General features: G+C 41.6%; 2 protein-coding genes across 3 annotated transcripts; one reads left to right on the top strand and one right to left on the bottom strand.

Annotated features, from left to right (window-relative positions):
* Positions 1-1,449: 1,449 nt before the first annotated feature.
* Positions 1,450-8,353, bottom strand: LOC115665778 (probable U3 small nucleolar RNA-associated protein 7). Of its 2 annotated transcripts, none has more exons than XM_056313328.1 (8): positions 8,239-8,353; positions 7,803-7,868; positions 7,634-7,723; positions 7,078-7,210; positions 6,433-6,551; positions 5,326-5,393; positions 4,331-4,379; positions 1,450-2,778 (listed from the first exon to the last, which is right to left on the bottom strand). In XM_056313328.1, exons 1-8 carry the CDS (start codon positions 8,296-8,298, stop codon positions 1,750-1,752), a joined length of 1,614 nt encoding a protein of 537 aa, XP_056169303.1. In that variant the 5' UTR covers positions 8,299-8,353; the 3' UTR covers positions 1,450-1,749. The 2 variants fall into 2 exon arrangements, with proteins under 2 accessions (XP_056169303.1, XP_056169304.1); XM_056313329.1 differs by having other exon boundaries at positions 7,803-7,870; positions 8,262-8,353.
* An 8,316-nt stretch (positions 8,354-16,669) lies between these two features.
* Positions 16,670-19,227, top strand: LOC115664531 (SEC12-like protein 1). Its single transcript, XM_056313099.1, has 10 exons — positions 16,670-16,846; positions 17,076-17,176; positions 17,296-17,428; positions 17,535-17,626; positions 17,732-17,831; positions 17,925-17,997; positions 18,095-18,215; positions 18,331-18,450; positions 18,607-18,677; positions 18,777-19,227. Exons 1-10 carry the CDS (start codon positions 16,670-16,672, stop codon positions 18,878-18,880), a joined length of 1,092 nt encoding a protein of 363 aa, XP_056169074.1. The 3' UTR covers positions 18,881-19,227.
* The last annotated feature ends 3,563 nt before the right edge of the window (positions 19,228-22,790 follow it).

Here is a 22,790-nt window from a genome sequence, read left to right as displayed (position 1 = left end):
CATCCAGACTAATTTGCAACTTAGTGAGTTGATTGGGATAGGAAAGGTGTTAGGCAAGCGACTTCCAATCCTCCCCTCTAAGCCTTCAAAGCTCCTGGTGTCAATTTAAAGTTGGCTTTATTTTGATATATATACTCAAAAAGTCTTGTTAAAGAGTACTTTCGAGATACTCAAGAAGCAAATGTATCTATGTCTGACACACCGATTGTGCATAACACTATTGAAGTGTAATCAACGGAAGAACTTTATTGAATTAATTTGATAAGTTTTTGAATTTGATTGCACTTTTTGAAACTTTTAAGATTCAATTGCACTTTCGTGACAAGTTTTAGGACTTCCAATGCACTTATCACTAAACATCTTTAACTTCAATGTTCGACGAGTGTCTTGGAGCTTGACCAAAAAGAAAAAAAAAACGCAAGTGTTGCCAGGCACTTAATTAAAACAAAACCCAGTCATTGGAACCTGACCTGAGTAGAAGCTTGTGTACATATGACTTCTTAGTATTTACAGCAAATCTTCCGATGATCACAATTTGCTTTTTACTTAACTCTAAATGCGCGGAACCTTTTATTATACTTGAATTTTGACACCTATTCATAATTTTTGTAATTTTCCAAATATTTTTTTTTTGCATGATCAAGATTAAATGAGGAAAATCACAAGTACAAATCAACAACTAGTAACTAAACATCGCCGAAAAGGCAAGGCTTAGTGGAGGAAAAAATACAACTTACATGCATGGACCATTCACATAATCAGCCGACATCTTTCGAAACGTTCGATAGCAATATCGCCGCTTAAAACATTCACTTTGCGTGCTATTTAGGCAGCTTCCAAAACACGTCTCGTCACCACGTCAACTGAAGACACTTTTGCATACCTTCTTGCGCCGACGTGCGATACACAATCACGTGAGTAAAGAAATAATACTCCTACGGTTAGGCAAATTTGGTATGTTTGAGCTGGACAACGCAATAATGTGCGCAATGTTGATCTGTTCCAAGTAGAAAAATAGGCCCCATGTTTTGACCAGCCAGCCCATGCCGTGGCCTCAAACTGATTGACCGGTCTATGATCATAATGTAGTGGTCCACAAAACGAATCAATTGCGTTACACATTCATAGTATTCGGGAACAATAATACTTTTTCCAATAAATTGGAGAGGGGACCAACCAGAGCGAGCATAAATTGACTAGACCTTTGGATGAAGTATTGGTCAGATCCATGAACCAGAAGGATGCTCTCTGGGCATGACCATTCAATGACAGAATGGAGTTTTCTTTGGCTGAACCATCGTATAGTGGGTAGTCTCAAGAATCAAGAAACCATTGCTATCCAAGCCAATTTGCCATATAAAAAGAATCATCGACCACCCAAACAATGAATAAGAGGACTCATGACCAGTACCAGAGGTCATCACCTGCACAGATTCGATGCAAGTGCGAACAAGAAACTTGCCGATGCTGCATATACCAACATTTTCGCCCATTTGAACGAGTACATAGCATGGAATTTTGCTGAAACATTCCCTAACGCAGCTGGACACAGCAAATAATTATACTCTACAACAAATTAGATCAAGTCAATAAGCCTTGTGCACCAACTAGAGTGAGGCCTTAAAATGGTAGACCATGAAAAACAAAGAAAGAACCGGATTATTGCTCCAGATGCCATTGTAATGGTAAAAAAAAAAAATCGAGCTACCCCATCACTGGACATATACCTTGAAATTGGAGGAAAGTTGATCATGTCGCTTTTTTCCGAGCAAATCTCTGCAAGGACTTTGGCAGTTCAGCTTCCTCGCTCGTTTTTTGCTTCTTTCTAGATAATGCTTCCTCTTCTTTCATCTGTTCTTCCAAGAAAGGCCTCTTGGTTTTCGAAATAATTTCTTGCTTCTTCTTCGCATTCTTACTCGGTTTGCTCCTCCCCTTTGTTTTCTTCTTCATCGGCATGTCCTTGACAGCTGCAACGGCGGCTTCCATCTCTGATTCTCTCTCCTGTTTCGTAGGCTTCTGTTTTCTACTTGGTGGCTTCACCGTGCCAATCTTTGATGGATCCAACATGATGGTCTCTGCAGGAAGTTTGTCAAGGAGAGAGCGCACTTCCTTTTCTCTTCTCTGCTTAGATGTTTCAAATGGATTTGCAACCCAAGAATCGAAGTTGGGTTCTCCTGATCCCGGAATTAGGATAGAAGACCATCCCATAGAGTGAGCTATGCCCAAGACATCTTCATATGGACGAAACAAGAGTTTTTTTATCTGGTACCCTTTCACCATGGAATGAGTCATGTATCTGCTGTAGCTCTGAGATTCCGAGAAATTTCCCGAGATCTGCACAAATGATCCAGTTGCAGCAGCAAGCAAACCCTTCTGACTGAAATCCAGGGTGTTCGCATGGCCAGGCAAAGTTTGAAGAACCTCGAACTTTCTCAAATCCCATATTTTGATTTTCCTTTCCTTGCCAGAAGTTGCCATAATATGGCCGTTAGGATGGAATGCCAGTGCTGACACGGGGCCGCGATGACACAGCATCTTGACAAGAGGAGCTGAAGTGGTGGGCTTCCACATGGTTACCGTCCCATTTGAATGACCTAAAGCAACAACCCCATTGAAGGGATTCACTTGCATTACATCTGTACGACCTAAACCAGTCCGGAAGTTGCCAACCATCACCCCCGTCGTAACATCCTGATAATGAAGCTGGCCAAACTTATTTATGGATGCCAAGAGGAAATGGTTTTTCAGAAATTGAAGCTTAAGCACTGCTCCATGCTCCTGAAGATGAAAAAGTTAGAATGAAACCGATCCACAGTAGTCTTTAAATAATTTTCTATGAATTTGCAACAAAAACAAAGATATGAAGCCATCCTAGAAGCCCCATGATTTATTTGCTCTTTCACAGATTTTTATGAGTATATCCGTTGCTACTCTGCATCTACGCATATAAAAGTAGCTTATCATTTGTACAATCTAAGACCTAGAAAAATGAAAAACCAGAGTTTTATTCCAAGATCCAAAATTGTCAGCAATACTAAGATCATTCTGAGAAAGTCAGTTGTCCAAATTTACAAAAGAAAATTTTTCATGTGAAAGTAGAGATTACAACTTTGTTGGCACACAGCAAGTGGATACATGTACTGCAATATTAAGTTGCACAGCCGCTTGCCACTAAAAACAAGAGTAAACTTGCGAGCAGTCAAGTTACTAAGCAATTCAGAGGAGTCACCCACTGGAGAAAAACTTCAAAATTCAAGCAACTTCCTCAGGTGAAATATTCTAGAAATAATCGTGTTTATGAGCATCCTCAGGACATTATAATTGATGAACCCAAAAGTGCATTCGAAATGCTTATACCGTTTCCATGTATCACAAGACAATTGAACAGACCAAAAGAAAATCTCTTCTCTCATTTTCAAAGTAAAATTGACATACTTACCAATATTCTAAGAGCATCTTCCAAACCAGTAATTTAGAGCATTTCTTAACATTTTCCTTATGGATGTACTCTCAGATTCCGTCGTAATTTTCAGTTGCCCCTAAAAAGGAATTTAAATGGAAGTGAATTTCATCAATAGGATTTCTATTACTGTTTTATTTTTGTGTGATATTTTTCTGAGTGTGCATATGTTTAAATTTATTAAAAGTAGACAGGGACTCACATTTTCTTTAACAAGCAAAAGTGATATATGTGACCCTATCATAGTGATATGCTGCCAACACCAGAATACTAGAGCCACAGCAACACCTATTTTGAAATATGATATCCAAAGCCACTCCTGGGCCATAAGAGAAGTAGAGAGAAAAAGACAAGTGGTAAGCGGAAGATAGAATTTGATCTGATCTGATCTGCTTTCAGTTGCTTTAGGTATTTGGTGGTAATCACGCTATGCAATGTTAGTTACCCAAAGCTTGAACTCCAAATTTTTGCTTTGAAGTTCACCAATTTCATATGACAATAGTATTCACAGGAAAAAAGAACAAGGACAAGCAATATCATGTACAAGTGGAACCTGGAAATACTCAAAGATCTCATGTACTGAAAGGAAAGCTATTGTGATAGAGAGACTTGGCAGACAGAAAATATAAGTACCACGTGGATACTCACAAAACATTTCCCATCTAGTGTCATGAAAGAACCAATTTTATGAATTCCTAGCCCTTTAAATGTGTTAACTAGCAAAAAACGAATCCCAAATAACAATACACAAGGATAGAGGAAAGTCATCTGCAACATGACAAGAGATTAACTAATTTATTAATTAAAACAATAACTGCCACAAAAAGTTGATACATGTATTTAGGTATTACTCGAAAACAAAATACTAACCTTTAGACAGTGCAATTCGATACCCTCCCTGTTGTAGATATAAGGGTACCTGCCAAGTTTACGGAAGATACATATGAGGATCAACCATCAAGATGTGTTACTCATCCAAAAGCTGCAAAATTTGCAAAAAGTTCCTAACTGAAACTAATTAAACAACACATTACTTTGATTATTCTAGAACTTCACCACTGTAATTCTGGTGAATTGACAACTTTAATCCATGAATCATCATTAGAATTTCCTCAGCCTCTTTTACAATGTGATTATGAGTCTTAAAAGCAGATCATCTTAATCCAAGAGAAGAATTAACCCCACATTCACCACAATTGTCTATTTACCAGTTCGGATGTCCATACATTTTCAAGATGTATAAACAACAAAACGATTAAAGTTCACTTGAATAAAAAAGAAAAAGGTTGAAACATATCCTTATTTATTGCAATTATGTAATTTGTAATTCGACCACCTGACTGTTTTTTGGGTGGGAGCAATCATATCCCACTTCATCAATCAGCTGTTAGACATAAACTTCATTAAGATATAAAGAGTCACTTCACAAAAGTTTCCAAATGAGGGCTCAACTTCCAACTTTCTCCTAAGCATAGGGAACATTTTGCGTTTTGCACCCACAGTATGGGGTTCAGCAAATTGATGAGAACCTAGCTGTCGATAAATGGATGAGACATCATCTAGTTTTAAATAGTATGGGAAATTATTTCATAAAAGCAACAAGTTCACGAGGTCAAATTTCAATTGAGCCAGAGTATAACAGGTGCCTAGACATTTTTGTAAAGTAGTTTCAGAACAAGCATCTTATTACATAAATGATAAGCAGAAACCATCATAACCATCCACACAAAATTAGACAATTGGCATCAAGCCATGCACGCGATTTAGTATACAAAGTATTTAGATGATGATTGAAACTTAGTCAAAAGAGAGATGCTTCTCTACTTTTGAGAGAGAGAGAGAGAGAGAGAGAGAGAGAGAGATACTTCTTCTGCGCTGCAGCAAAGAACAGCTCATTATGCAAGAAGACGACATCCCGTACTGTTTCTCTTACCTGAAAAAGAAATTATGGTTATACAAGTCAGTCCCACAACAATCCAAAGTAACATTGTGACAATTAAAGTTAAAAGTGTCCCTATCAATTTTTGCGTCACAAGAATGACGAAAATCAGTTTAGTTGTCCATCTACAGGGAATTACACACCAATGCCAAGAAACAGATAAATCCATATCCCTCGATATTTTTCACGCTTCACAGATATTTCAATGAAGGCTGACTTCAGCTACTTATTTAGCAATTCTCTAAGCAGTGGTTTACCCTGAAAATCCTGGACATTTAAGTTTTACAACAATTCTCCCAGTTTCAAAGCTAAATATAGATAAATTGCGAATAAATAGAGTCCACAACTTCTCAGTTTGGTTGCAAGACTTTGGTCTCAAAGATTGATCGTGTGTTTAAAACTCAAGTGGTGCCCTCCACACTTCTCAGTATTGTTAAGTGCTCTTGATACTCGAGACATTCAGGATATCCAACAAGCACAAAATACCAAATCAAACGGGTCCAAGCGTTCATTACATAAGGTGGGAAAGGTAACTACCTTCTTGGCATCATCAAGCATTTTTAATTCAAAAGGGTTTCTAAAGTTTCCCCACTATAGATCCTTTTGGAAATTTCAGTCCAACTTTCTTTTGATTAGCTTTCATTTTTATTGTTACTACTCCAATTATCCACTCAATCCATCTAATGGACAGGGAATATTTCCTACCGCAAAAGATAATAAAAATTATGTCCTCTCAACAATAAACTTTTGCTTCTACATTTGCTGCTACAAGCTCATCTCTCCCTTATCACTCCCAGATGTAATCACCATTTATATATTTTCATACTGAAACTGACTGGAGATGATACTCCTGTTATATGAACATTCTAAATGAAACCCAGAAACACTCAAGATGCCTTTCAAGCTTACTTCCAGCCAACTAATTCCATTATTATCCTTACTGACAAGTTATGGAGGGATGACGTCTCTCAGAACCTCGAACGAAATCCTTCTGTGCCACCCAAATTATTGTCTTTATTAAGTCACCTTATACCTGAATTTCTTTAATCAGACTCAGGTTCTTCATGTCAACAACAGCTAAGTGGCCCTTGCGTCCAGCTGCTGCCATATATCGACCACTAGAGGTGAAATCCAGAGTGTAAGGACCAAGATCTGCGAATTAATTAATTTATTACTTGAAGTGAAAAATAAAGAGTAATTTCTTAGCATGACTTCAAAACTTCAAAAAAAAAAAGGAAATGACTCAGTTAAGCAGTGGAATATTCCCGACCAAGGATTTAGAAATAGAATTGCCACCAAATAATTGAAAAATGGTTGCATAAAACCTCACAGATCAGATGATCAAAACAGTGAATACAAGAGATGGTTGTTAGAGTAAAAGGTCAAATTTGTGTGTGTATGTGAGAGAGAGAGAGAGAGAGAGAGAGAGAGAGAGAGAGAGATCTTTGTCTTTCGAAATGATCAAGCCAGCTTAAATCCAATACACTACACTATTCCATGCGGATGAACACTGAACATTCAAGATCAGAAAAAAGGTGCCATTAGATTATGTTTGCAGGCAATCAAGGAATACTGCGTACATTCTTCTACGGGTTACAGAAGGTTCCCTTTAAAATGCGCTTTCTAGGCAACAATATCAACCAGTATTGATGTCTAGCATCAGCCAATTAAAACCAACCTGGTAAGACGATGTCATACTGATTTCTTGAGCTAGATATATCAACTTCACGAGCAATTGATTCTTGCCTGATTCTCCAAGTTTTTTCTATACCTTCAGCCTCCAGATAGCCACCCGCACTAGGCATAAGCCACTAAAAAAGAGAACCAATTATTGAAATGCTCAAAGGACTGATGGAAAATCAAATACTCCATTGAAACCCAAAAGAACAGTGAAAGAGTCATTTCAGCAAAAACTTTTGCAGATCAGATACAGCCAGTAAGTCACTCGCATCTATCCACACCAAGATGGTGTTTGATAAAGCTTCGATATAGTAGCTACAACTACAAAATAAGGTGTTTCAGCTTTTACAACATCTATGGCAAATATCTCAAAGCTAAAACCAAGGCCGGCTTCAAGCCATATTTGAAACTCAGGCTGAACCTTTTGACTAAATGTTGAAGACAAACTAACGGGATTTTTCCCTTTCTTTTTCTTCTTTTTGTGTTTGGGGGGGGGTGTGGTTTGTGGTTCAATGACCAAACTGGGAATCGTAGTCATATACAAGAACATTTACCTTTTCTGCCTTGGCAGCTGCTTCAGCAGATTTTCCATATAACTTTTCTCTAACGGTAAGTTGGCCCCTCAATTTTTTGTCTTGCAAAGCCTGTGACAAAGGATATTCTTCAAGACACAAAAAACAGACAGCTTGGTATGAAACTTAGTCTAATCACAACCTAGCATACCTCTAAATTAGCACCGTCACCTCTCAGATATTTCTTAATTCGCGTTTCCAATTCGCCAGCGTCCTCCTGCACCGGAGTGTAACAGAGACATGAGCTCCAGACTCGGTTAAATGTTAGACCCATCAAAGATATGACCACTGAAAAGGTGGCGGGCAAGTTCAGTCTCACTGGTCATCATATAAACATCACACGCATCCAAGAAAAAGGGGACAAAACATTTAAACACCATTGCACTGCCAATGATCACAATGTCGATACTACCCGGGTTCATTACATCATTGAACATTCCAAGACACGCAAGAAATTACCGAAAAAATTCAAGAAAGAGCTCCTAATTTCGGGACTAAAATACGCAGGCGATTCTGGGTTACGTCGTGAACACACGAATGAATCACGAAGCTCGAAAAGTAACGCAAAAAATCTTCACGGCACCAACCAGTCCGGCAGGAGGCTTAATCTTTTCCGGAGCGCCCGTTTCATGCTCCGCGTCCGTCATTCTCGCTTCGCAGCTCTTCCGCTTCGCGCGTACGGATAAACAGCAACCCCAATTAGCAACTTGATTTTCACCTCCAACAACAAGGTGATGCAGCGGCCGCAAGCAGCGCGCACAGGTTCGAGATGGAGCAAGCACGTCGAGAAATCTCCGATCGATCTTTCGCACGGTTTCGTTCTTCGCCGGCGGCGAGCGAAATCGCGGAAGCAGGTGATCGGAGGAGGAGATTAGGGTTTTGGGTTTTAGCCGAAGTCCTGAAGAAGACGTTGGATTTGGGCGGGTGGCGGCTTTGGGCTGCAAACGGATCGGGTCCATATGACCCGACCCGATTATATTGGACCGGCCGCCCGGGCTTTCCCTCGACCCGAAAAGCCGGCCCCGCTCAAAATCAAGAGGTGATCGGCTCGGACCGCCGAGCGAGGCCCGGTTCGACCGGGACCATTTTATGGCTTGAGCCGGTTTGGAAGGCGCCTAAAAGAAAAATCGCCAATGTCGATTGCCGATCGCCCAAAGTAACGGCAACCAAGAGGACCGAAAGCAAAGGAACCGGAAAGGATGGCGACGGACGTTTGATAGTGTTCGCCGTCCTTTGTCAAGGTGGCAGCAACGAGTCGCTGGTTTCCGTCGCTGGGAGTGGCGGCAGGGATAGGGGGCGGAGGAGGGCGGATGTAATTGAAAGTTGGTGTGAGTTTCGAGAGCGAGAGAGGTCTTACATGCCTTGACCTCGAGGTATTATTACTACTAGAGATGTGATGATCAATTTCATGTGGAGGCTAGGGTTTTTGTCCAAAGAAAATTGAGTGAAGAAAGAGAATATCTTCTCTTGGCTGGGCCTCAACCAAGGGGAGATTGGCTCAAGCTTCCTCCATGCATTTTCTCTTTAAAGTGCTCTCGAAGCATCGCAAGTGATTCCACTGACCAATTACCATGGATAAATCTTCCTCGAAACTTTAAAATATATATATAATTCGTAACATTCGACATTGATGATTAGTTAGATGAAATGCCGCATAAAATTTCTTTGCAATATAGAAGATCTCCTTACGTCCCGCACCTACGAAAATCTCAGTTATTGAGGCTTTATCAAAGCAAGACCCATTTAAAATCTGGGGGTGTGCCTGCACAAGTGAATGAGCAGAGCTCTATTAGCATTCCCATCGATTGCTTCCCCTAATGTGCATGGATATTCTCTGAACTTAATCTATTTGGAAAAATTTGACTGGTCACTAGACATGCATGTCAATCTCCAATGCCAAACACAAAGCAGCAATTAGGGCATAATTCAAACTTTCGATTGCGAGTCCTCGCCTTTAATTGGCTAGGAGCGCTGATTAATAGCCCGTTTGGTATAGCTATAGGCGAACTGCAATTGCACCGTGAGGCGTTGCAATTTGTATTTTTTTTTTTTTTGGTCATAAAGCTCTTGTAATTTTATTTACTTAGAAGATAGTTCGTTACAAGAGATCATGATATCCGAACAAAGTATTGATAAAAGGAAAGAAGGGGGTGCAAGAGCCAGTTCGGTTTGAGAAGGCCTTTTTGATGGGCCGGGCTAGGCAATCGGCGGCTTGATTCGTTTCTCGGCCGCAAAAGAGATTGATCCGTGCGGTAATTGGACTAATAAGCTTTGGCAGTCTTGGACGACCGATTGGATTGACCATGGGCTAATTTCAAGGCCCATTATCCACTTAATACACATGGAACAGTCGAGTTGAACTCCACTGTTGTACTTCCAAGTTCGTGAACTTCTTTGTACTTCCCCTCCTTTAGTTCGTGGACATCTCTGTGCTTCGCCTTCTTGAGCTCGTGTTGCGAGGCACTCTCGAACGGCTAGGGTTTCGAGTGCTCGGAGGAGTCCGGTGCCCGGATACCCTTGGCGAACCCGTCGATCATCCTCCCTTCGTGATCTCGGCATAGTCCCGCAACATGAGATCCGTTCCCGACTCGGCGCTCCGGGCCGCGTCTACGTTCCATTTACGGCTCCCCTTCTCGGCGGCTTCCAAACTTGGGGGCTTCCTTCGGTTTACGCCTCGTGTTTTCTCTTTGATGATGGCGAACTTTGTGTAGCTATTCCCGGTATTAATGGCTTCCTCTACCACCAGCCATGGGTTCGGCTTTCGCACGAAAAATCGGGCGTTTCGCCCTTTCCAGATCTGCCATAAAGCGATCCGCTATGCGTGCCGGAGGAGGAGGACGTTTCAGCTATTCGGACCAATTGCGAGTGTACGTTGCTAGCCATGCTTCGGCACGGGTAATTTGGGCCGGTGTATGTTGATGCAAATTCACGTAATCGACCAAACTTGGGTTGTCCATTGACATAGCAGGAATAGGTGCTCTGTGGTTTCAGGATGGTTGCGACAGATGGGACAAAGAGGGTCAGGTACGCACTTGCGTTTATAGAGGTTTTCCCGAGTTGGGAGAGCATTTTGACATAAGCTCCATAGGAAGAAACGTATCTTTGGGTAAACCGGTAGCCGCCAAATTGAAGTCCATAGGTTTCTAGGTGGTGGTATGATGATGAGGCCTGGTTGTTATTATCTTGCATGCTATCTGTCATTCGGATGCGGTTGTAGCCCCCTTTGATTGTATAATCTCCGATTTGGTGCCCCCCATATCAATTTATCCTCTACTGGAGTTGTCTTGATAGGGATTAGCAATATCGATTCACCACTTCCTCTTGAAAGATTTCTTTCAATTCTTGTTCTTTCCATTCGTGGGTTTCCTGGTTGATAAGGTCACCACTGTTGTGGTTCATTACGCCTTGCTTGGACCTCCAATCTTCCCTATAGGGAGCCATACATCCTCTCTAGTTTTAATTTTCCTACCATCCCCGACTCTCCATATGGCTTCCTTTTCTATAGCTTCTCTTCCCACAATCGACTTTGCCAACCCCACGATGGTCGATGGCCTTTTTTGCATGCCAAACCGTCCTTGTGGGTAATAGAGGCCTTTCAAAACTTGGCTCCATAAAGCTTCAGGTTCATGCACCAGTCTCCAGGCTTGTTTCCCCAAAATGGCTTTGTTCAAAGTGATAAGGTCCCTGAACCCCAGTCCTCCCAAGTCTTTTCTTTTCTTCAAAGTTTCCCAACTTTTCCAGTGAATCCCTTCTGTTTTTTGCTTCCACCAAAATGCGGCAATTCTTCTCTCTATGGCCTTGCAAACGGAGATCGGGATTTTAAAAATTGACATCGCATATTGAGGAGCGCCCGGACTCTTTGTTTTAATGAGGATTTCTTTGCCGCTTTCGACATAAGCCTTTCTTTCCAACCTTCTAGCTTGGAATGCACCCTTCAAGCACCCATGCAAACATTTCTTTCTTTGATTGGCCCCATCCAGATGGAATGCCCAAGTATTTCCCCATTTTGTCAATTATCGGCACTCTAAGCTCCTTGGCTAGTCTATTTTTCACCCCTTTGTGGACATCCTTTGCTAAAGAAGATTCTGATTTATTCAAAGTTAACCGCTTGTCCCGAAGCCTGGCAATATTGATTCATGATATTTGCCACATTTTGACATTCTTGAGTTGACCCGTCAAGGAAAAAGATAGCATCGTCTGCAAAAGTAGGTGCGATAAGGTCGGGCACCACCTATTGAGTTTGATTCCTTTAATTGTATCGTCCTCCATTTGCTTTGTGCATTAACGATGACGAGCGTTAGCCATAATGATGAATAAGTAAGGGGAAAGAGGATCACCTTGTCGAATGCCCCGAGTAGGATTGAAATATGGTAGAGTTTCCCGTTTACTCTAACTCCGTAGAGACTGTGGATATGCACTGTTGTCTAACAAGATTCACCCACCTCTCACAAAATCCCATCCGAATCATCTAACAGAGAAGTCCCAATCCACCCTATCATAGGCCTTTTGCATATCTAACTTCAGATCGCTTGGAACTTCTTTACCCTTTTCCGCACTCTTAGCGATGTAAGACTTCCTGTACAATTAAGATGTTATCTTGTATTTGCTTCACCACCGACAAATGCACTTTGCTCGGGGAAATAAGGTCGGAAGCCACTGTTTAAGCCTATTAGCCATAACTTTAGAAATAATCTTATAGCTGAAATTGCACAAGGTGATCGGCTGTATTGGTTGAGGCTCTCGGGTTCATAACTTTAGGGATCACTACTATGTGTGTGCGATTTAGTGTCCCGTCAAGAAGACCAAAGATTAAAGAAACTTTCCACCATTCCATACACATCTTGGTTCACATGCTCCTAATGCTTTTGGAAGAATTGTCCATTTAGCCCATCTGGTCCCTGTGCTTTTGTGGCCCCCATTTGAAACACCGCTTTAATCTCTTCCATTGTAACCTTAGCCATTAGAGCCTCATTCATTCCTTCCTTAGCTAGATTCGGACAACGATTCAACACTGGATGTATATTTGTAGGCCCTTCAGGAAAACAACGATAGATAAAAGGCCCGTATATGTTCTTTTAATGCTCGATAGTCTCGGGTCCATTGGTCCTCCCCAATCTTTAAGGTAGTGATTCTGTTTCTTCGCCTTCTCTGGATTGTGGTAGCATGAAAATATCTCAGTATTCTTATCGCCCCATTTCAGCCATTTAATTCTAGATCTCATGCTCCAAGACATTTCCTCTTGTCTCCACAAAGATCTCAATTTTCTCTTTGTCTCCCCGCATATCCTCTCTTTTGGCTTCCTTCTTACGGTTTATTAGTAAGCATAGTGAGCCCGCCCATAAGGTTGGTAATCGAAGATGTGCATTCGAGAACTTCCTCCTACTCCATTCAATTAATGCCCTCCTCAACTTGCATCCGATTTGCTTGCCATGTTTTGGTTGGTCGTCCTGTGGCCTCTCCAGGCTTTTTGAACAATTTCATCACATTCGGATCTTCAAGCCGTAAAGCCTCAAACCCGAACAATTTTTTTTGATTTCTTCTTTGGGGGTGTATCGATAGCAAGATAGTGGCTATGGTCCGAGCCAATGGCCGGTAGTGCAATAGCTTCCGCCTCCGCGAACATGACACGCCGGTTCATATTGCACACAACTCTATCTAGCCGCTTTCGGATTAGTTCTTCCTTCTCTATTATTTGTCCGGGTAAAAGCACAACCCTTACTTTCCACATCCATGAGCTCACGATCTGTCATCATCCTTTGAAATGTCGCTAGCCGGTAGTAGTCCGCTTCTCTCTTCCCTATCTTCTCCCAAGTGGTATAAGATCTCATTGAAATCTCCCATACAAACCCATGGATAGACGTTTTCAATATGAATTCTTTGCATCCTTTGCCATAAAGTAAGTCTTTCCCGATAGTTTGTTGAAGCATACACAAGCATACAAAAGCCAATCCTCATGTGTTGTCCACTCATTGGCTCTTGACAAGATACATCTATAAAATCAGCCGAGCACTCCAAGATCTCCAATTGGATTTCTTCACACCACATCACCACTAGCCCTCCCGCTCTTCTTCCTACCGGATCCACTATTGTGGATTTACGAAAATTTAGTTGCTTCGGACTCTTTCCACTACTTCCTTTCTATTTTTGTCTCCATTAGGAACATAACATTGGGTCTTTCTTGAACCACTGTGGGCTAAGATCTTGGAATGTCGAGGTAGAACCCAACCCCGGACATTCCACTCAAGAACTTCATTTATCTCCCGGCTTATTAGGGCTAGCCACCAAAGCCCACAACTTGGGGGTCTTCTCTACCCTTATCGAGGTATCATGCGACGGAGTCATCATCACTTCTCTTCAAATTAGCTCCCGAGGTAAGTAGGGTTATGCCTTCGTACCTTCTTTGTTGCGGGAACTTTTAGTCCATTTCTAGAGCTTTTTGCTTTCCTTGGAATGCTTACCGAGGGGTTTCCACCCAAGGAACATCGGAAATCAGCATGGGAGCTTCTGTGGTCTCTTCCCCAAAGCCCTCCAAATGCTTCCCTCTTGATTACGGTTGGTGTATTGGACTATTGCGGGTTGTTGTATCTCCGTAGTGCCCATAGCTTGACTGTTTTGGATGGTTCTTCTGAAGCGGTGTCACCGGAATAACTTCTTCCACCTCCGACTCTTCACCCTCCACCTTGTGAAACATCTCCCGAGAATGGGCTATGCTCCTTAGCCTCCGCTTTTAGCCAATATAGTCCTTCAACGATAGGTTTGAGTTTGGTCTCGTTATAAAGCACCTCCTCACAACTAGTTGTATAGTGGCCTATCTTTCCGCATGAGTAGCAAAAATGGGGTAGGCGTTCATATCCGAAATCTATCCAAAAATTTTCTTCTTCGAAATCTATCATAACCCCGAGACTAAAGGTTTCAACAAGTCAAGTGACACTCGGGCCCTACCAACCTTACACGGGCTACCCTCCTTTGTTCCCGAGTTTACTTCCAATACATCTCCAATTTTTGAGGCTACTTCTTTGATAATTGATTCGAAAATGCGCACTAAGGGTAACCCATGAAGTTGTACCCAAAAAGGGCAATGAGTGAAGGTGTGACGGTGTATGGGCAACTTGGGTTCAACTGTTGAAGAATAAGTAGATTACCCGAGAAGGACCACGGGCTAGCTTCCAACACTCTTCGTTTCTCCATTTCGGATGTGAAAGTGAAGGTAAAGAGCCCTTGTTGTGCTCGATCACACACTACCCTTTACGTTTTCCATGCTTTCAACATTGTCGATTGGAAGGCTTGGAAGTTAACATTAGGCTTTGAATGGAGTTTCCCCAATAAAGTCATGACATTCCTCTATTTTCCTCTCGGGAATTTCCTCAAACACCTTAACTACAGTAGTCTTTTGTCCACATTTTACCCATACGTTTGCAAAGTGCTGCCATTTTCTTCTCTCTCTCTAATTCTTTCTCCATTTCTATATACTATTGCGGCAAAGCCGGGGTAACTCATTTCGGAGGGTGGGCCACGAGAAAGAAAAGTTTATTGAAAACATCAAACCTGGAGTGCGCCTTCTATTGCACTTCGGAGTTCTCATTCCTCGGATAAGTGCTACCTTGGTTCTACTTTCGGCTTCAAGACAATTGCTAAGAAGGGATAAGGGTTCCAGGATTGAAGGGAGCTCAAAGTCTCGTTTTGCACTTTACGGGTACGAGTCATTGGGATGGATTTCGTTGAAGAAGTGGGTGGATGATAGTAAGAAAGTAGTCGGGTTAATGTGACTGTTGGTGGATTGAGAATACGTGGTTTTTCATGTAGGTTTGTTTGGAAGGATTGATTCCTAAAACTAAATGGAAGACAGAAATCTTAAATGAACGCTAGGGTTTTTGTGTGGCTGGTTACGTGGGTGATTGGGTGGCTGTGGGGTGTCGGTGGCGTGGGGGATTGTGGGTGGTGTGTTGTTTCCATACTCGGGATGTGAAGGATGGAAAAGGGAAGAAATCTACTCGGGAGGTTAGGGTTTAGTGGGACGACTATCTCCATGGATAGAGGGGAAGCTCTCCAGCGGAGAGAGAAGAAGAGGACCCTTTCCTTTGCTTCCTATGGCGTTGCAATTTGTATGCTCGGCAATGTATGTTTTGAAATTGTGGTACCTTAAATTGAGCAAGGCATTCGATCAAAAAAAAAAATTTTTTTGAGCGAGGCAGATTGCCTTATCCCGCAACTTATGTGTTTAGTAATGCATACCCCTTTCTCTCATTTGAAGTTCTTTTATTTTAGAGATAAGTGTATTAGAAGTCATAAAATTTATCACTACAGTGCAATTGAGTTCTAAAACTTTCGAAAAGTGCAATCAAGCCCCAAAACTTGTCACGAAAGTACAATTGAGTCTTAAAACTTTCAAAAAAATGCAATGAGGTCTTAAAACTTTTTAGGAAAGTACAATTGAGTCATAAAACTTTCATAAAAGTACAATTAAGTCATAAAACTTGTTAGGAAAGTGCAATCAAATTCTAAAACTTTCAAAAAGTGTAATCAACGGAAGGACTTGATAGAACAAATATAACAATTTCAGAACTTGATAACACTTTTTGAAAGTTTCAGGGCTCAATTGCATTTTCGTGATAAATTTTAGAATTTCCAGTACACTTGTCTCTTTATTTTATCATCAAATTGACAAATGACAGCTCTACTTTTTCATAAGAAGCAAACAAGACGATGAATGAAGAATCCAATTCCCAAAACAAGCAAAATCCAGATATCAACTTAATTCTCTGTTTTTTCTATCCACGAGGATAAAAATTAGATATTAACCATGTGCCTTGGTCCAATTTTTTCTTCTAGGGGGAATAATCTCCTGAATATTCCGCAAATTCATCCACAAGAAAACGATGATCCTTATGTTCTTGTTGAAACACTGTAATGAATAAAACCAATCACGCATATAGCATTCTTAACCGATATTGTCAACCCTCCTTTTGAGTTCTTGATCACTGTTCGAATTCTCTCTCCATCAGTTTTGCTTCCACAGTAATGGAGGGAGTCGGGCCGGATCGGGGCAAGGCGACATGCGGGTCATGGATCCGACAACCCGAGAAAGCGAACCTGGTAGCGTTGGGCAAGCCAGGGAGCAACGACCCTTCTTCACCATCTTTGATACAGATTTTCTCTTTTGATCCCAAGACTATTGCACTTCCCTCTGCCCCTCTGGTATGCCCCCCCTCTCTCAAGATATTGAATTTCATAGCCTAGCAGAAAAAGCAAATAAAGAAAATAAATTATATACCAAAACATGAGATGAAAAATTCAATAGCAATTTCACAAGATTTCTTCTGTTCGATTATCAAGACTTGTTGATTTTGATGACTAGTTTTTGTGCATCATCATATTGTACACCATTACGTGTACTGTTCTTATATGTAGTTTTTGTTTATGTCAGGCAGCTCATGTGCTCGAAGCAAGTGAAGGCCATCCCTTGACAATCGCAGCGCACCCAAGCGGCGACGACATTGTGTTCTCCACAAGTTCTGGCGGATGCAAGTAATTCAGTTTCTTCTCCTAATGTCGGAAAACAAAATTGCTTTGTTTCATCTCTAACCAGGTATGTAAGCACGTTGGTGTTATGTTAATACCATTTTTCTTTTCCATAATTTTCCCAGAATCTTGGAACTGTATGGTCGAGAATCGAGTCTGAAGCTGATAGCCAGAAAGCCACCTCTTCTTCAAGACGTTGGTCCTCAGCAATGTCTTGCCTTCAGCGGTGATGGATCCAGACTTGCGGCTGGCGGAATGGTAAACTGATCAAACGTTCTATCGCCCTGTCGCCGTTGTGTTTTTCTCAAGATTTGTGAATTAGCATGTTGGTGTTTCGATGGTTACTCTCGTGCAAAAACTCCAGGATGGTCGTCTCAGGATCTTCAAGTGGCCGAGCCTCCAAGTCGTGCTGGACGAACCGGCCGAGCGCAGCTCCTATCGGGATCTCGATTTTAGGTCAATCACGGGTCTATCTTCTCTTTGGAAAATTGATTGGCTCCTGGGGATACCCATTCGGGGTGGCCTCTACATAAGACTTACAGTGCTTCTCATTTTTTGCAGCCTAGACTCGGAATTGCTGGCCTCGACCTCGACCGATGGTTCGGCGAGAATATGGAGAGCTGAAGATGGCATTCCCTTGGCTACCTTGGCTCGTGGTCCGGTAAGGCCAAGTACAACCGAAACACGCCGGCATAAGCATGACTTGGGAGGTTATTTGAGTTCTCATCAGCCTTTGATGTTTATCCCCCCGCAGGATGAAAGAATTGAGCTCTGTCGTTTCTCTAGGGACGGGGCGAGACCGTTCTTGTTCTGCACGGTTCAGAAAGGTTGGTTCATTCTTCAGCGCGCCCTTTCCTCGAAGCTGCGCATACTAGAGTAGTCTGATCATCGCATCATCCGGTGCTTGCATATGTCGAATGGCAGGTGATAAAGCCTTGACGGGAGTTTGGAACATAGGCTCATGGGACAGAATTGGTCACAAGAGATTGCTCGGAAAGCCGGCTTCAGCTATGTCCATCAGTTCGGACGGAACATATCTCGCACTGTAATCACTTGGAATTCGAATCCTATCTTTTCGACAATCAATTCTATGTTTTCTTTTGCTTTTCTTTGTATTTGAAAAAGGGATTAATTGTTTGCACCCCGAAACAACAACTTAGGGGAGGCAGAGATGGTGATTTCTGTGTGGTCGAGCTAAAGAAGATGGAGATATGCCATTGGAGTAAGAGGTTGCACTCGGGCACCAGCATTTCGTTGCTGGAATTTTGTCCGACCGAGAGGTAATGACCATCATCGAAAGCTAGATGATCGTTACACTTCATACCAGTGAAAATTGCGTGAACCGGCAACTAGTCTTAACGTTAAGATTCCTAAGAACTTCAGTATCGTCTCGCTTTGTCAGTAAGTGCCAATAGAGTCTTTGATTCTTTTCGCAGGGTCTTGTTGAGTGCTTCTAGTGAACGCGGAGCATCGGTGACAAAGCTAAATGTCCCAGCCGAGTGGAAAGGTCGCTCCCCTAAATTCGGGCGCACGCACACACAAAGAACATTTTCCGTTGCCGATTATCGAAGCCGCGATTTCTCACCATTCACCTTTGAAAATGCAGATTGGCAACTATATGGAATGCTTCTAGGATTGTTTCTGGCATCGGCGGTTGCATACTACATATTCTATAAGAACTCTGATTCATTTTGGGACTTCCCCTCTTAGTGAGTGATCGACCCGCCAGGCCGGCGATCAAAGCTGTCATTGCCTGATCTGCAGTCGAACGATCGAAAATAGACACGACATGTTGGAAGACTGCTAAGTATGTGGTATCAGCTCAGATTCCTCGACATAAAATTACTCTACTCAACTGCGTCAAGGGGGGAAGAAAATTGCGCAAAGAATCAGCATCGCAACGAAATGGGAATGTTCTTGTCTCTTTAGTTAGGACTATTATTTCTGCATTTTTTTCGGTTTCTACTATTGAAATAAACAGTTTTTCAGTCGTTAATGTCTTTTCCATTATGGTCAAAATAATGTCATGGTAATCAGATCTTACCTACTCTTTTTCTGGCTTTCAGATCTCATTAAGCCCATCTTAATTTGGGCTTAAAAGTGATCTAGGCCCAATCATCTCCTGATCATCTTGTAATTACTGACCTGATAAATTTGATTGCTCTTTCTTCCATATATAGCTAGGTAAGATCATGCAAATTTACATAAGCTCAGTAATTTGCCAATAGTCCCCATGTCATCATCACCTAGACAAATCCTAATGGCTAGAATGTCAGCTCAGCAAATCTCTAAACTTATTCTGCGCAACTTAGTATAATAAATTCAATTTAAGGAATCAAATGGCGCAAACTAGATATTAGCGTAAAGAGATCATGTTTCCCTCCGATAATGATCGGAGGATTCCGATCCATATACCGACGGACGAGTTACGGATATGAACATCACGCGCATTGAGTGAGAAAGTTTTCCCTAATTAGGGATGGAGCGACACAGCCTAAAAAATCTCTACATGTATGTCGAGATTAGCTTAGTTTTGTTCAAAGATGAATACCCACGAGTTGGTTTGCTACCAAAGGAATATGTATGTCCAAATTTAAACTTCAATCGTTAGATTCACTACTTTAGAAAATATCTGTCACCATTCTATTTCTTGGAATAGAATTTGTTCCTCTTACGTGTATGCAAACATTAATGCTTACATTAGAGAAAATAAAATGAAAAGAGAAATTTTCTTGAGTGACCCATTAAATATTGTCTAAAATTATGAGGTGAAAACGTAACATTAAATGATTAAACATGCCACGAAGTTCATCGGATGTTCCAAGAAGAAAGAAACGACCAAAGAAAGGTGGCCGAGAGCAGACATTAAAGTGTGCAAAACCCGACCAGCAATGTGTTAGCTGTCTAGGAAACTCGACACACCAAAATAAATCTAAATTAACTATTCGTTTTCGATTCTAACTATAAGAGTATCACTTTTTTCCCAGAGGGAAAAATCACAATAAAATAAACCTTAAACTCTCCCCCCCCAACATGGCCCCCGGAACATGATCTGATCTTTCGCCCTTTACGTAAAGTATCCTCAAGACACACATCACAATGGCTTGTGACGAAATCGACCTTCCCATCTTTGGATCTGGCAGCTTCTACCATAAACTAATCAATTGTTTAATTAATGAATCATGTGTCGTCTTACGTTGGAAGATAGTGAAATAAAAAATTTAAGAATAGTCTAATGTTTTGGGAAAAAGGGTTGCTGCCTCGACACAGGGAATAAAGTTGCTTGGTTCGATTCGAGACGACTGAGTGGGGTTTGGAATGTTGTGTGATTAGCTCTCTGCCAAAGGAAGCCGATTGCAGCCAGATCTTCATCTCCGTCCTTCTTGCAAATAACTAAATAAGACTTATTTTTCATTTTCCAAAGCGACATTGCAAAAAGAGATTACTGAATTAAAATTTCTACTGGGATAACAACTTTAGTAAATTTTGATTTATCCAAATTATCTTAAATGCGTGTCATATGAACGGATTTGGATTGGTAGATAGTTTCCACTTTTAACATTCCCAGAAACTATGGCCTATACAATTAAAAAAAGAATACATACTGCATCTTCTTAAAATTGACATTTGTAGGTCTGCTGTTTTTCAAGTATATATTGACTTGATTTATTAATAGTAGTCATATGTTTAGTTTAATCAATATCCGTTTACATAAACGACTTTGAGATGCAAATATTTGATAGTCAGCGAAATAAAAGTAATCGCTAAAAAAGCGAAAACTTACGTAAATTTATAATTTCCTTCCCCCAAAAAACTGAGACCGTAGATAATCAGCTACACAATTAATGCAAGATTGCATTAAGGAACGCCATGAGGGTATTGGTTAAGAAATTAATAAAAAACAAGATCTCGTTAACGAGTGTCCTCGAGACACCGGTAAACATACTTAATCAAAGCTCCAATTTGGGATTCTTGTCCCACATCAGGGTTTACTCTCTCCTTAGTGTAGTTTACAATTCGACATAGTCCTGAGATTCGTCGACAAATGCATCGGGTGTTTTTCAAACTCAATATCTATTAGAAAATTATGCAATGAAAAGAACATACTTAACGAAGAAATATTCGATCTTCGAAACATTGATTGTACATATCACTAGCCTACTTAGTGCATTGAAAGTTGGGATATTTCCTTGATTCGCGGAAAATACAAAATTTCTGGAAAACGTTCTCCAAGAATTCATTTTCCAGGAAAACAATAATATTTTATGGTGTTTAGCTGAAACCATAAAATGAATTGGAATATATTTTTTGTCGTTTGATATGGAAAATATGATTTGCATTTCCTAAATAAATATATACTGTTTGGGCTTTAGTAACTTGCACATAGTCAGCCTAAGAACCGGGTACGAGCACTAGAGTCTTGACTCTAACTTCGATTGACCTTGACCCAAGCGTCGGGGATCGGAGCACTGGCACCTAGGTCCCGGGCGTGGCCTTGATAGACCTGAGTGCTAGCACCGGTGTCCTAGACTTGGCCTCGATAAACTTGGGCACGACTTTTGTGAACCCGGGCTTGGTTGTTGGGGATCCGAGCTCAGGTACTAGGATCTCACGCTCAGCCTTTGTGGACCTAGGCCCAAACCCGAGCTAGGGTAGCGGATCCCGGGCTCGGCCTCGATGGACCTGGGCATCGGGGATTTGGAGACGGGCACCAGGGCCTGGGCCTAGCTTCGATGGATCCGGGCCTAGGCGCCAAAAACCTGGTCTTGGACACCGGGGACCCGAGAACTAGCTTTAAGGTTTCCATACCTAAGTATAGAGTTTTGAACTCAAGCGTCAATACCTGGTCATATTTTGAAAAATGATTTTCGATTTTTCAAAGAGAAAATCATTTTCTCGAATTTAAGTATAAGTTTTCCTTCGAGTAGGAAATCATGTTCCGTCGACTCATTTTCATAAGTGAACCAAACGCCGGAAACTGATAATTTTCCGCGAAACAAACGGAGCCTCGACAACATCTCGTGCAATCGATATTTTTAAAGTAAAAATCCAACTATTTCCAAACCGGTTAACATGGTTCTTCAGGAAAAGAGAAAGAAGAGAATGAAAAGGGGCGGGCTCCACTTGTCAAAAGATGGTGGGGGGTTGTGGGGGCGCAGCATGATATTCAGTGCAGTTAACGGTTTAAGTAAACATTCATTCATTCATTCATTCCGGCAGGAGGAGAAGAGGGAAAAGAGAAGAGAAGAGAAGGAAGGAGGTGGGATAGGGATTTGCCACTTTTCTCGTCTCGTGTCCCCCATGGGATGCCAGCGGCGGTGAAACCCATGCAAAGGTGGCAACAACCGGGACACGCTTCACGTGCAAAGATTCATCGTCGCCCTTTTGGCAGTTATAATAATACAACCAATAAGGTCGTTCGGGTTTGGTATTTTTGGTGAACCCAATCCCCCCCACAAACACACACCCACGCCCACAACCACTGAGATCTGCTTCCTTCATTTCATTGATTCATTCCCTCACAAAGGCCAGATTCGGAGGGCCTCCGACATGGAATCCTATGCTAAAAAGTGTTGATCCTCTCTTTAGAGTGAAAGAGACTGAGAGATGGAGAGAGAGG

The sequence above is a fragment of the Syzygium oleosum genome, unplaced genomic scaffold (assembly GCF_021117445.2).
Source record: "Syzygium oleosum isolate NSW1041296 unplaced genomic scaffold, Sole_v2.1 Sole_v2.07, whole genome shotgun sequence".
Classification (NCBI taxonomy): domain Eukaryota; kingdom Viridiplantae; phylum Streptophyta; class Magnoliopsida; order Myrtales; family Myrtaceae; genus Syzygium; species Syzygium oleosum.
This window is presented reverse-complemented; position numbering and strand designations above follow the sequence as displayed.

Excerpts from the sequence above, each read along its gene's own strand:
- LOC115665778 (XM_056313328.1), bottom strand. The coding sequence starts at position 8,298 with ATGACGGACGCGGAGCATGAAACGGGCGCTCCGGAAAAGATTAAGCCT. Across the intron at positions 7,724-7,802 it reads GTGACGGTGCTAATTTAGAG|GCTTTGCAAGACAAAAAATT; the intron begins GTATGCTAGGTT and ends CCTTTGTCACAG. Across the intron at positions 5,394-6,432 it reads GTCTGATTAAAGAAATTCAG|GTAAGAGAAACAGTACGGGA; the intron begins GTATAAGGTGAC and ends TTTCTTTTTCAG.
- LOC115664531 (XM_056313099.1), top strand. The coding sequence starts at position 16,670 with ATGGAGGGAGTCGGGCCGGATCGGGGCAAGGCGACATGCGGGTCATGG. Across the intron at positions 16,847-17,075 it reads CACTTCCCTCTGCCCCTCTG|GCAGCTCATGTGCTCGAAGC; the intron begins GTATGCCCCCCC and ends TGTTTATGTCAG. Across the intron at positions 18,216-18,330 it reads GACGGAACATATCTCGCACT|GGGAGGCAGAGATGGTGATT; the intron begins GTAATCACTTGG and ends ACAACAACTTAG.